Source organism: Rattus norvegicus, chromosome 4 (assembly GCF_021556685.1).
Source record: "Rattus norvegicus strain SHRSP/BbbUtx chromosome 4, alternate assembly SHRSP_T2T, whole genome shotgun sequence".
Classification (NCBI taxonomy): domain Eukaryota; kingdom Metazoa; phylum Chordata; class Mammalia; order Rodentia; family Muridae; genus Rattus; species Rattus norvegicus.
Window position 1 is genome coordinate 146959568 of NC_141537.1, and position 14298 is coordinate 146973865.

The window sequence follows — 14298 nt, forward strand, 5'->3', positions numbered from 1 at the left end:
TTCCAGGTAGGTTGTCTTAGGGTCTTCAGCAATAAATTTTTGAAAATATCCTCACACTTAGACAATCACAGAGCACCTCTATGATTGGGGTGCTTCATACCTACGAGGTAAATAGACTTCAGGACAATTCCCTTTTTCTGAAGCAAGCAATAAGCTACTTTGAGGCCAATAATTGCTACATTAATCTTATCTAAAAAATACTCCCCACACCTTAAATACTGAATAACTTCAGTAAATGACACTGGTTTTATAGTTTTTATAGTTAAAAAAAAAAAAAAAGAGGACAAACAAGACAGCTCAGTGGGAAATCACTTGACACCAAGTCTGACAACTTGGGGTTTGGTCACTGAGACCCACAAGGCAGAAGGTGAGAGCCAACTCCCACAAGTTACCCTGTAACTTCCTCACACGCACACATACACAAAATGAGTAAGTAAATACAGGAGAAAGTAAGGAAATTCACTACACTTAGATTAAGTCTCACCCATACGTTCAGATGGCAGTGTCTCTGCAGGTTCATCTTTCCTCATTACTGCAGCTTTTGACATTCTGCCAGTTTTCTTGTATCCTTTTTTGGCCTGATCCACCAGAAGCTGGAATTCATTCTGGTGCTTTTTTCCTGAAATTCAAAAGAACTATTGAGTGTGTGAAGCATCTGCACATGACAAACTTGAGCTACTCAGCAACATCTCTGCAGAATCACCTGCACGGAAAGTAGACGCTGCCACACGGGAGACCACAAGGGCTTAGGGGCTCTCCGCATCGTTCCCTTCCACCACAGCAAACATGAATGAATATCATTTGCTACTCCAAGTTTTTTTTTTCCTTCCCAAACCTTTATGGAGGCACTTTCTACAGCGCATGAAATACAGACTGATAACCATTTCCTCCCCCCATCCCATCTTACTCTCTCATTTTGTTTCAGTGAGGCAGGGACTCACATTGTAACTATAAAGGACCTCAAATGGGTAACCCTCCTGCCTCTGCTTCCCAAATGCTGGGTTTTCAGGCATGTGCCACACATTGGTGATTGACACCTTCCAAAGCACATTCAAAAGATAGCTTTCTAATGTTTAAGATCCACGAGACTACTAAGACTAAGTGGATTATCATAACTGACCCAAAAGCAGAGGCTGTAGGAAAGTAGGTGTATGCTTTCCTAACACTTCTGTCCCCAGCAGAATGAGTTTACATTTGACATCTGCAGCTCACCAGTGTCTCCTGTTTTAAGATACATAACAGCAATCTTTACTGCCACATTAACACCTCAAAACATAATTTCACTATCCTCACTTTAAGATCATCATTCCTGAGATTAAAAATACACTCTCAAGAACCCTCGGTATTAGAGCACAAAGGTTAGGACACTTGTGAGTTTGAACCCTGTTTCCAGCAGCTGAAGTTGTACCTTACTTAGCAGTAACCATTATTCAAAATAATACTGTCTGCAATGCCCTCAGTTTAGAAAATATTATAATGGCGCAAACAAAATTTTAAAAATTTCCCCCACACAGCTGACAATACACTGTTCAACACTTGGTTTCTCCCTTCTCCATTTAGCACAATACAGAGGACCAGGGAGTGCACTGGAGTGAGATTCTGTACAGGCATGCCAAGAGCTACCCTTTCTGGATTCTAACCATTCAGTACCTTTTGCAAATTATAAGTAACCAACAGCCATAGAAAACAATTCTCTATAGGAATGTAAGATTGCCTCAGCCAGAGATCAGCTCAATTGACTCCCTACCCCACTATGGAAAAAGCTATTTTGCCTCCATGTGAAATCCTTTTTATATTACTTATCCACAAGTCAGACTGCTCCACTGATTCTCTTTGGTATACCTCAAAACCATCTTCCCAATCTTCAATCAGTTTTTAAATTTCTATTTTATTTTTGTAATCTTTAAAATATTTACTTATCCTTATTTTAAGCTTATTTAAGTGTTTGTCTGGAAGTCTTTATGTTGACAAGTATACCCAAGGACGTCAGAAGAGGGTGTCAGATCTCCTGGAACTGGAGTTACAAATGGTTTGAACTGTCATATTGGGGGTTTAAACTCTTTAGAAGCAGGGAAGAGTCTACACAGAAGGACATAATAATTTCTTTCATGATCTTCCATGCATCTAAAGAGAATCATCTCATCTACTTCCTCAGCTCCCAGAATGCATGGACACAACACTACCATTATCATTCTGGAGCTGCTATTGGGCATAGGCAGTTTAAGCCAAGTATATATAAGCTTATTATCTTGGTTTCTTTTCCCATTGCTGTGATAAAACACCAACAAAAGCAACTTAGGGAGAAAAGGTTTATTCAGACAGAGCAGTCCAGCAGCAGGAGCCTGAAGCAGCTGGTCACATCTCCTTCACAACAGGGAAACAAATGAACACTGAATACAGTGTTGCTGCTCGGCTCTCTCTGAAGCACTTAAAAAATCTAGGATCCAGAGCGCTTGCCTAACAAGCGCAAGGCCCTGGGTTCGGTCCCCAGCTCCCAGGGGGGGGGTGGGGTAGTTTAGGATTCACGGAGCTGGAGAGATGGCTCAGAGTTAAGAGAACTAGCTGCCCTTCTAAAGGACCTGGCTTCAATTCCCACCAACATGATGACTAATAACTGTCTGTAACTCCAGCTCCAGGGGATCTGATGCCCACGTCTGGCCTCTGAAGGTACTACACACACATGGTGCACAGACACAGATGCAGGAAAAACTCACACACATAACAAAAAATAAACCTTTATTACAAAATTAAATCTAGTATTCCAACCAGGTGCCACTCACCATGGGTGGGTTTTCTCAACACAATAAAGATATCCCACGGGCATTCCCAGAGCCCATCTCCAGGGTGATTTTAGATTTTATCACACTGACAACAGAAACTACCACAGCCATTTTCTTCTTTTCTTTTCCTAAGCCACAAGTAAACATTAGGATTGTGACTTAAGGTTTGTTCAAAAATCTCTGAAGTAATTAAACTAAAACTTAGAAGGGCTTAATGACTTTACCCCTAGAGTACTTAAAAGCCCAGATTTATAAAGTGTCATTTTCTTGCCTGAATCTAGTTACCCCAGGGCAAGGCTGGGAACAAAAACTAACAGCCACCACTCTGGCTCTGGTTCAAGCAGTTCAAGACTGCTGCAGAGAAAATAAATGATGCCAGCAGATTATGACTAATAAAATTGTTCCCACTCATCATTTCACTTATCTTAGAGATCTGCTATTCGGCAAAGAACACTCTTGAATCTAAAATATTAGTTTGAATTAGCTATCTTGAATTTTCTTCTTAAATGTTTTAAGTGGACCTGGGACTGCAAAAATGGCCCAGCAGTTAACAGAACTGGCTACTCCCAGAGGAAGGTTTAGTTACCAAAGCCCACCTGGTGGTTCACAACCATCCGATACTCCAGTTCCAGAGATCCAACTTTTTCTTCTGACCCATGTAGGTATCAGGCATGCATGGGGCACACAGACATACATGCAGGCAAAACACTCATACACATAAAATAAATAACCCCTTAAAAGTTACGTGGTTTGACTAGTTGTGGGAGCCGATGAGCAAGTCCATGTCTACCAACTCAAAACGACTGTGGCTCAAACCCCACCACACCTCTTTATGGACCCTCTTAGTTGGCCACGCAGGACCAAAAACATAGACTTATTTTAAGAGAAATTACCTTCTTCCAAGCACGGGCACCCCTTGTCTGTGTACGCACGCTCTACCTTCCTAGCCATTATCATGAAACAACACTAACTGTGTCAGAATTAAAGGCCAAGCCCTAGCTTGTGCTCCCACCTCCATCACTAAGACCATCCATATACAGAATCTTTTTTAAACCAGTATCACAGATTGTGTGTGTTGGGGTTGGGGGGACAGGACAATGAGACTTAGTAGATCAGGGACTGGCTTTTCATTTCTTAATGAAACAGAGGGCAGAACGGAGTATACCAACATGTAGCAGAAATGGTAAAGGGAAATACAGTTTTGTGATAAAGTTGCTTCCATAATATGTGCATGTAGTTAATCGTGTAATACAAAGCATTTCTGCTAAGGGATACATTTCAAAAGCCTAAAAGTCACTTAGATAAGTACCTCTCAACTTATATACCAAACTTTAAAATAAAAAAAAAACAACTTCCCTGACCCCAAACTCACTTCAGCTACTTCACTTTTCTATTCTCCTGACAAGGCAACACTTCCCAAAGAGCTGTCTACTTTATGAATGGTCTCACTTCTGACCCCTCCTCTCCACAATACCACTGGAGAGCAGAGTACACTGTCAAGGTCTGCTATCCCCAAGCCCTTCATTATTGCCTTTTACATAGCTGCCCAGCAACAGGAGCAATGAATTGTGGGGCACAACTAATGGTTCATCGAACTACATTTTCCAATCCTGTATTTCCAAGTGCTGCTTCTGCCTCAAGTCTATACCATGACACTTTTGACACTTTTCTTTCCATCATCTACATTCTAAAACAGAATATTTCAGAGTACAGTACAACTAAGGATCCCTGAAAATTTTCCTCCAAGGACTATGAGGTAACACATATTGTCATAATCATACTAAGCTGCTATTTGTTACTTAAAAAGATTTATTATTTTACATGTATGGTGTTTTGCCTCCATTTATGCCTATGCATGTCATACGTGCAGTTCCCATGGAGGCCAGGAAGAGGATATAGATCCTCTGGAAAATGGAGTTACAGGTAGTGTTAGTCTCCATGCGGGAGCTGGGAACCAAACCTGGGTTTTCTGCAAAAATAATGCTTTTACTCACTGGGCCATCACTTTAGCCCCCATCTGTCTTCTCATTTCAATGACATATGAATGGTGTGACATCAATGGTGGAGAAAATGTCTAGTGCCCTAGTATATGTCAATGAAATAATGTGTTTCTCTCAGTACGCATACAATTCTACTTAGAAAAAAAACATAAAATCAACTTGACTCAAACTATCTTGATGGTGCGCTGCATGATAGCTACTTACAGGGTACATGGTTATTCTGTGTGATCCCCAGCAACTCTCTCTCTATAAATAAATATATGGAAGATAGACCAAACATACCTCTTAGGTGGAATAGTAAGAAAAATAATTAATTTAATTGGATGTTGGCTCTTGAGTATATGACATGCCTTTCTAAAATCCTCCATGGTGAAAACTATCAAAGCATTGAGACACTGTGAGCTGAGACAACCATTTATTTCTTGGGGTACAGTTAGCGTTCTGCTGATGTAATAAAACATCATGACCAATGCAACTAGGGGAGAAAGGGTTTATTTGGCTTACAGTTTCTATCACTAGTCATCACTGAACAGGACAGGAACTCAAGCAGGTCAGGAACCTGGAGGCAGGAGCTGATGCAGAGGCCATGGAGGGGTGCTGCTCACTGACGTGCCCCTCATGACTTGCTCAGCCAGCCCAGGGATGGCATCATCACCCTCCCACATCATTCCCTAAATAAGGTATCCAACATACAGGCTTGCCTACAGCCTGAGCTTATGAAGCCACATTCTTAGTTGAGGCTCCCTCCTCTCAGATGTCTCTAGCTTGTATCAAGCAGACATGAAATTAGCCAGCAAAAGGACCTTTCCTCTTTTGGAGGCAGGTCCTAGAACAGAGATCAGGCATCCTCAAGGATCCAATCCCCTGCCTCAACTTCCTGACTGCTACCATAACTGTCTCAGGATAACACCTAGAAGTGAAAGCACAGCAAAGCATGGCCATCACACTTAGATATCTGGTTCACAGGTTCTCAGAAGTAAATGGTAAAGCAAGAACAAGAACGCCAAGGAAAACCAGCGTCACTACTTCCTGTCAAACAGAGAATCAAGTGTTCTCAGGAAGGAGGAGAATGTGACACTGTGAATGTTGCAGTTTCCTAATCAATACCTCTTCTGATGACACTGGTGGTGATATTAAAGAAGGCTATCTGCAAATGTTTTGAGCTTAATAAGCCAATATACCAAATGACTAACAAATGAGACTTCAAAGCACACACATATGAAAGACCTGTTGAAAGAACAGGGCAGACCAGTGAATTTTAATGTAGTGTGGTGTGGAAAAACAATTTCATCAATGTGATTTCAAATTTTGCTTAACTTTTCTGAAATAATACTGATTAAGTTTTAGCATAATATGTATCCTTTCCCAAAAATTTATAAAATGCTCATTTTCCCAGTTACCTTTCTTATCAAGTCAGGTATCTCTCCTACCCATCGACCAAAACAACCCCTGGAAAAGATCAAATGTGAAGATCAGCTTGACATTAAAGCTGTTTACAGAAAGGTGCCTCAGCAGGTAGAAACCTGCCAATGAGTCTGACAGCTGCGTTTAATCCCTGGGAGCCATGTGGTGGGAGGGGAGGACAGACTCCCACTCTGACCTCCACATGCATTTTGTGGCAGATGGTCATCCCATGCACACACACTCAGAAAATACATATGAAAAAAAAAATTAAAGTTATTTGCAAAAATTAGAACATGCTTCACACTAAAAAAATCAGACTTCTCATGTATGACACACAGAATTTAGTAGCTATGTACATGATTTTGAACTGAAAGACTAAACCACCTAAGAGTTCTCTTTTGACCTTCCACAGTTCTGTTACCCGACATCCAGTCCCTGATAGCACCAACAAGCTTTCTGTCACTGCATCTTTAGTCCTTCTATAATTTTATATGAGTGGAATAATGCTCATTCTACTGTTTAGCCTGGCTTTTCTCAGGCCACAATGCTTCTAACTCTTATCGATTAGCCTTCACCAGCCAAAAGCTCCCTCTTCCTCACTGACCAGTTCGTTTACCACACATGGACTTACTACACGGTGTTTCTAGATACTTGCTCACTGAAGCGTCCCTTCAGTGAATACACAATTTCGCTGTTAAAGTTTTAATATGTATTTCACAATAGATTAGTGATTAAGAAAACTACATTTTTTTAGACTAATGAAACTATCTTTTCATGCAATTCTTACACCACTGGAATATCTTCTTTAGAGTTTTTTCATATTCTTATCCATTTTCTTAATGTGGTATCTACCTCATTACTTTTTTATATAGTGCATTATACTCTGTCAGACCTAAGATTTACAGATACTTTATCTTAATCAATGGTTGGCTATTTGTTTTGTTTTTACTTCTTTTCAAGAGCAAATGTTTTAAACTCTTGTAATCTGAAGTTACATATTCTCTTTCATGGTTCACACCACTATAAAGGACATCTACCATCTCTGATTTACAAGTTTTGTTTCCCTTTTGAATCTATATATTACTTCTCTCTTGTCTTACTGCCCTGGCTAGTATACACACTACACTGCTGAGAGAAAGTGTTGATCAACATTTACACGCTGCTCAAAATAGAGTAACAGCTGTCATAATTTCACAATTAAACATCATACATATCCTTAACTAAAGTAAAATATTTACAAATCATCCATTTGATAAAAATAGTTGCAATAAAAAGTATAATAAAAATTCCAAAAACTTCAACAATAAAGAAATGAACACACCGGGTTTTGTTTTTAAAGACAGGGTTTCCCTGTGTAGTCCTGTCTGTCCTGAAACTCACTCTGTAGACCGGGCTGGCCTTGAACTCAGAGATCTGCCTGCCTCTGCCTCTGAAGAGCTGGGGTTAAGAGTATGCACTGCCACTGCCAGGAAAACACTCCCCCCACCACCCTTATCTTTTTAGAAGCAAAAGATTAAGCTAATACACATACATACACAGTGATGCGGACAAGTCTATCATGCGATCCCATCACAGGACATCAAGCAATGACAGAGTTAACCAGTGAAGCCTGGCTGGCTGTGTCAAGGCAGGCTCGTCTTCCACACTCAGGAAGCCACAAACCCTGGCTACCGTAGCTTCTAACAGCTATGGTGTCGGCCTTAACCCAGCGGCAGTAGCGGGTTTCCAACCTACTACCTGAAGACGGCTAGCAGACTACGGGGCTTCCATCTTGGTTTTTCTCACACCCCTGTACTACCTACCTGTTTACCAACGTCTGAAACAGATGCTGACGCATATATTTCACCAGATCCATTTTTTTTTAATGGAGGAAAGTAAGTAAAGTTTGTTATTCCATCTATGTAAGAGTAGATTTGTACACTTATTTTTACATTTTGGAGGAGAAAAAAATTATAGTTTGTTTTGTTTCTGTTTTTTTGTTTTGTTTTGTTTTGACTACAATACTGACCTGCTAAGTAACACTGCACCCAGTCTCAATAAACAAAAAGAGACAGAGAAAGAGACAGGGAGAGTGGGTGGGAGAGAGGAAGGCTGGAAGAATGAGAAGGAGAATCAGCTAGGACCTGGAGCAATAAGCAATTCCAGTCCTCATTAAATTTGAGGCTAGAGATCTAACTCTTCCAGGAATGCTAGCCTACTATATGCAAGACCTTAAAGTCAATCCTCAGCACTCCAAAAACTAAGTTAAATTAAAATTCAAAAAGAGGCAGGTAGATCTCTGTGTATTCTAAGCCAGCCAGGTCTATGTAGCAAGTTCAGGAACAGCCCAGACTATACAAAGAGACTCTTGACTCGGTCTCAGGAAAAAAAACAAATAAATAAATAAATGAAACCATCAACTAAGTAAAGAAATAGCAACTACTTAGTTAACAAAAACAGTACCGTGTCACCAGGTAAAGACATACTCAGACAGATCACTCAGGAAAAGGAAATGAGAACATGAGAGGATGCTAAGAAGAGAAGGAAGCCTATTTTTGACACAAATCTCCCAGCCATAGAAGTGCTGTATCTCTGTCCAGAAGAAATGTCATTGTAGGCCTGGGACATGATGCGGTCCCACATGCTTCTATGTCGGCACCGTCTTCTCACATAATGCTTTCTGAGAACTAACTCATGTTTGCCAAGTTCTCGGTGATGATGAGCTCAAAGCCGATGTTAGTCATAGATCCTAACAGGCAGGCACCACACAGACACTCCACTAAAACCCAGTCTCTGAAGCAACATTAACAAGATTATTTGAGAATTAACAACAACCATCTTTTTAATTACTAAAGATGTAAAACAGCAACTTAAGTTCTTTACAATAAGTACATGTTTTTACAACTTACGATATTTACTGTGAATTTCCTCTATTTCCTTCTCTGTTTGGTTCTTTGTAAAAACCATAACCTAAAAATAAAAAAAAGAAGAAGAAGAATCTTTAGAATTCCATCCATCCAACATGACAAAAACAGAAATCAGTGCCCAAGTTTCGAAATCTCAACTGTGGCTTTTCCCAACACAAAGAGAGATCTTTGTGTAGAACCTGCGTGTTTGTTTCCCGCTTCATATTTTATAATTATAAACAGTACAGTCTAACTTAGCACTTCTTTTTCATCAACAGATTTTAATTAAAAAGTGTGTGGAGGGTGATGAACAGACTCTCCCTCAAACCCAGTGGTATCAGAAAGGAAATCCCATCATGGTTAAATACTGTTTTCTACTTTAACAATATTACGGTGAAGTCTGAGAGGTTGTGTACATGATTTAGGCTATGTGCCTGAGTGTGTATGTGGTGCTTTATGCAAGTAGGTATGGATGTGCATGCCTGTGCTCATACGGAGACCAGAGAACACTGAGTGCCCTGCTCTCAGCTCTCTGCGTATTTTCTTGAGACAGGGTCTCTCACTAACCTGGAGCTTAGCTGGTGAGCAGGAAGTCCCAGGAGTCCTCTGTCCCTCCTTCCCCAACACTGGGTCACAGGCATACACAGCCATGTGTGACCTTTTACATGAGTGCTGAGATTTGAACTCAAGCTCACATGCTTAGACACCATGTGGCCTTACCTGCTGAGCCATCTACAGCCCTAGTTGTTTACATAATTTAACAAATGTTCATGTTACTAAGCACCTTGGCAATAGTCACGAATTTAAAGCCAAGGTGAGACTCATTTGTAAAGAGATTTAAAGTTTTCCTTCTTCCCATAAATAGAAAAATCCAATAAAATATGTAAGGCATCTGTAGCCAACTCAAAATAGTTGATAAAAAATAAACACGAAAATACCAAAAACCGAAACACATATAAACCAAAGGGACCTCACAGACACCTCCAAACATTACAAGTTGTTGTCAAAGTTACTGGTTATTCCCTATTGCCTGATGGCCCTATTATCGAAGACACAACTTATATCAATGAAACAGAAATTGAGCTTAAAGCTACACCCCTGACTATTGACTAGAGTTCATGGTACTGAATTAGCAGAAAAGTAAAGTAATTATCAATATCACTCAAACCCTGCAACCTACCACAGAGACTTGCCTACAGATATACTGGTACAGAGTGGCACAGACTCCAGGAATAACAGTGGTTCCAAGAATAACCAACCACTTTTTAAAATTATTTTTAAGGCCCACTCCATTAGTTGGAGCACATTCATGACCCTACTAAAGTGGTCAAGAACTTCAGACTGATACACTATGGGCCTAGGGAAGCCCACTATTAATCTGTTAATGGAACACAGCAATAAAATGATTTCTAATGACATAGTGATACACCGTATATCAGAGCATTACTCAACATTCATCAGAAAAGCTTTCTTGTAGTAGATGGTAATTAACAAAGAGATTCACAACTGGACAATGGTCAGAGAGTGAGAGACTTCGGAACACTTAGCCCTACATAGGATATTTTCATCAAATCCCTCCCTTCAAAGTTCGGGATCTATGCAGAAGAGTAAGTGGGAAGAGTTTAAGAGCTACAGGTAGTGGATAACTCCAAAGAAAGCATCTTCCAGACACAACAGGACTAATACATCTATACATTCAGAGACTGTGGCACCATGCACAAGACCTGCACAAGTTCAAAACAGACAAAATTGCAGCACTGAGAAAAGGGAAGTGAACATAAAGCCCTACCTCTAACCACGAAGCTATCCACAATTGATACCTACTCGCAAAGGGATTGTCAGTTCTCTCCAATGGAGTGTCACTCATGCCCACACTCCAGGGCTATCTCACGCCTAGAAGTAGACGGCCAACACAAAACAGACTCCATGGGGTTGGTGTTTTGTTGTTTGTGTACTCTGTTTTATTATTTTTTGTCTTATTCTATTTCTTTTAGTTTTTCTGAGTTTTTTGTTGTGTTTCTTGGATTTTTAATGTTGGAACATCAAGTTGGGTGAATTATTAAGTAGGGAGGAGTTGGGGAAAGAAAACAAATTGATTAAAATATTTTAAAAAAAGGAAAATTTAAAAATAAAACAAACAAAAAAGAGTATTATTTCATTAGCTGGGATTGTTGGCACATGCCTTTAATACCAGTACTTGGGAGGCAGAGGATGTTGTGGATTTGGTCTAATGCTGTATGTTAATTTGGTCCCCAAAATTGCAGGAGAATTCACACATTTGCACATATGCTGAGGTACCCTGCCCCAAATTAGTTTTGATTGGTAAATAAAGTTGCCAGTGGGCAGCTGGGCAGGGAGAAAGAGGCAGGACTTTAGGATTCCCCGGCAAGGGACTGAGGGAGGAGCAGAAAAGAGATAGCTCCCATGCTGGGAAAGAAGTAGAAGCCATGCTTGAGGTGTGCTGGACATAGAACATAGCCATCATGTAGGTGCTGGGGAACTCAGCCCAAGAGGGCTGCAGGTATGAGTACAGGGCAGCCAAGAGGGAATATAGGTTTTAGTGAGTAATAACTCGGGAATATCTGAGGGGAGTATATTAGCCACATGGAGGTTTGGAAGTAGCCTAGCCACCGAGCTGTTTAAGGAATATTAAAATGGGGGGGGGGGCAGGCAGGCAGGCAGACAGACAGACAGACAGACAGACTGACTGACTTTCATTCAAGAACCCAGAACATTGGGGTGGGTAGTGAGGAACAGGCGCTGCCACTGCCAGGACCATTTGAGTAGAGTGATTTGGGTACAGCAACGAGTAGATCTCTATTGAGTTTGAAGCCAGCCTGATTTATATAGTGAGTTCCAGGCCACGCGAGACTAAAAAGTGAGACCCTATCTCAAAAAAATATATAAAAAAGAAGATGGAAGGAGAAGGGAGGAAAGAGAAGAGGAAGACAAGGAAAAGGAGATGATGGTGATGATGATGATGATGACGATGATGACAATAGCAGGCTAAAGAGATAGCTCAGAAGTTCCTCTTCTGAGTTTGCTACTCTTTCAGAGGCCTGTGCATAGTTCTCAGTACCCTTATCAGGCAACTCAGAAATGCCTCTAACCCCAGTTCCAGGAGATCTACCACCCTTGTCTGGTTTCTTCATGTGCCCACACATGTGAACAGGGGTCCATAAAAACATCATCTTAAGAATATTATATTAAACTTCCTAGATGGTAGGCAATTGTGTTGTAGCTATATAAGTGCCTGCTTCCTTTAAATCAGATTATTAAACGTTGGCCTATGATTCACAGAAACTTGGAAGGTAACTCTGAAAGCTATGTTGCTGGTTAATGTGAACTCTGGTCCAGGTCTCCTAAGAGCTACAAAAGTCATCAAGAATAGCAGAGTAAACCCAGAATTCACTCTTAATGTTTATGATTGTACAAGGTATGTATAAAGATTCTAAATCTTAGATGATTTTTATTTTTCCTTTTCTTTCAATGTGTTCTGGTGACATGCCCATTTACCTAGCTAATGGTTCACATGGTTTCAGTGTTCAGACCATGGGTGCTTGGCCGCAGACACCAGGGCAGAGCACCACAGTGGCAGGAGTATATGGAAGTGGGGCATCCTCACCTCATGGCAGAACAGGAAGCAGAAGCAACATGGGCTTTTTCTACATGACTCCAGCTTACAAGAAAACCTCTACGTGAGGCTATACTTTATGCTGTAAGTCTATTAAACACAGACATTATCCAAAAACATGAGCTGTACGGAAGTCTTAATACTCTAAATAGCAACGTGTTCCAGTACATTTTCTACCAAAAAGAATTCACAAAGGCTGGCTCTTAATTTTAAAAGTTCAATTCAACTTTTCCTTCTGCACTCCTACATAAATACAGAAAAAGACTCAACGTACATTTTCATTGAGTTTACTTGCTTCAAGGCGCATCCTGGTCTTCTCCATGTTCTCAATTTCTTGGACGATTTCAGCAGCTATTAAAATAAGCAGGAAGAAAAGAAAACAATCACGCTTTCTGATCATCATTCTATGCCTATGTGAGGTATAGTACAGCAAGACAGGTGGTAGATACATGCAGATTTCTATCTTCATTTTTGCAAATTTTCAAAAATAAGTGTAGTGGTTTGGAGGAAAATGGCCTCCACAGGCTCATAAATTTGAATGCTAGGTCTTCAATTAATAGAAATGTTAAGGAAGGATTAGGGGATGTGGCCTTATTGGAGAGGTATGTCTCTGGGGCTGGGCTTGGATGTTTCAAAAGTCCACTTAGGCCCAGTACACCTATCTCTCTCTGTCTCTCTGTCTCTCTGTCTCTCTGTCTCTCTCTCTCTCTGTCTCTGCCTAAATCTTGCATATCAATGTGAGTTCTAGCTATTGTTCCAGTGTTGTGCTGTCTGCCAGCCACCATGCCTCCTGCCGTGTTGGTCATGGGCTCACTCTCGGAAACTGTAAGCAAACCTTCTATTGAGTGCTTCCTTTTATAAGTTGCCTGGGTCTTGGTGTTTCATTACAATAGAACAATAATTAAAACAGTAAGTTTAGAAATATTTCAAAGCAGGACATTAAATGAAGAATATGGAGTTTTAACATGTAGCTACTCATCTACGTATCAAAATAAAACTGTATACTATGTAATTTTCCACCTTCTCTCCTTAATATAAAAACAGTCATTTTAATGAAATATGAAAATTAATTTACTATTATGAGTTAAGTTCTTAGAGGATATCCACTCTAACTCTAATATATTAGATGTAGTGAAAACTTGGCAAGGAGAGCTTTGCAAATACCAAGGGACATGCCCTTGCCTCCAAAACCCGTATGTGAAAGCAATTTCCAACCACTCATAGCAAGGAGATCAAATGTCCTGTCATATATTAAATACCTTTCTTTAAACACGAATGGTGCAGATTTTGCAAATGCTGCCTTTCTGTATCAGAAGTCAGTCTATTAAAGTACATGAGGTACAGAATAAGAACCGACATTCATCTATACACAGTTAATATAAGAAGATATTAAGTTTGGAATTTACTTCAATATATTCTATAGAGAGGCTTAAAATGCCACATAGAAACGCTAGGATTGCTTGATAATTGTTTATGTTGGAGGGTAGATACATGGAGGAGATATGAGTGCTTCTCCTCTACACCCACTTCAATCTCCTCTATCCCCACTTCAAATAACTCTACTCAAGCCTATTTCAAAACTCAAGCAACTGTTT

The 14298-nt window shown here is 40.2% G+C and overlaps 1 protein-coding gene across 7 annotated transcripts in view; it reads right to left on the reverse strand.

Moving 5' to 3' along the window:
• Rad18 (RAD18 E3 ubiquitin protein ligase) overlaps positions 1 to 14298 on the reverse strand; it is an 85469-nt gene that overhangs the window by 48326 nt on the left and 22845 nt on the right. For 4 of the 7 annotated variants that reach the window (XM_087658157.1, XM_087658155.1, XM_087658153.1 and 1 more), the window contains exons 8-10: positions 12978 to 13054; positions 9073 to 9133; positions 485 to 619 (exon numbers count right to left, since the gene is read on the reverse strand). In XM_087658157.1, the coding sequence (XP_087514283.1) occupies positions 485 to 619; positions 9073 to 9133; positions 12978 to 13054 (273 nt within the window). The remainder of the gene's footprint in view (positions 1 to 484; positions 620 to 9072; positions 9134 to 12977; positions 13055 to 14298) is intronic. The other 3 variants (XM_087658156.1, XM_087658154.1, XM_087658152.1) reach the window with 1 other exon arrangement.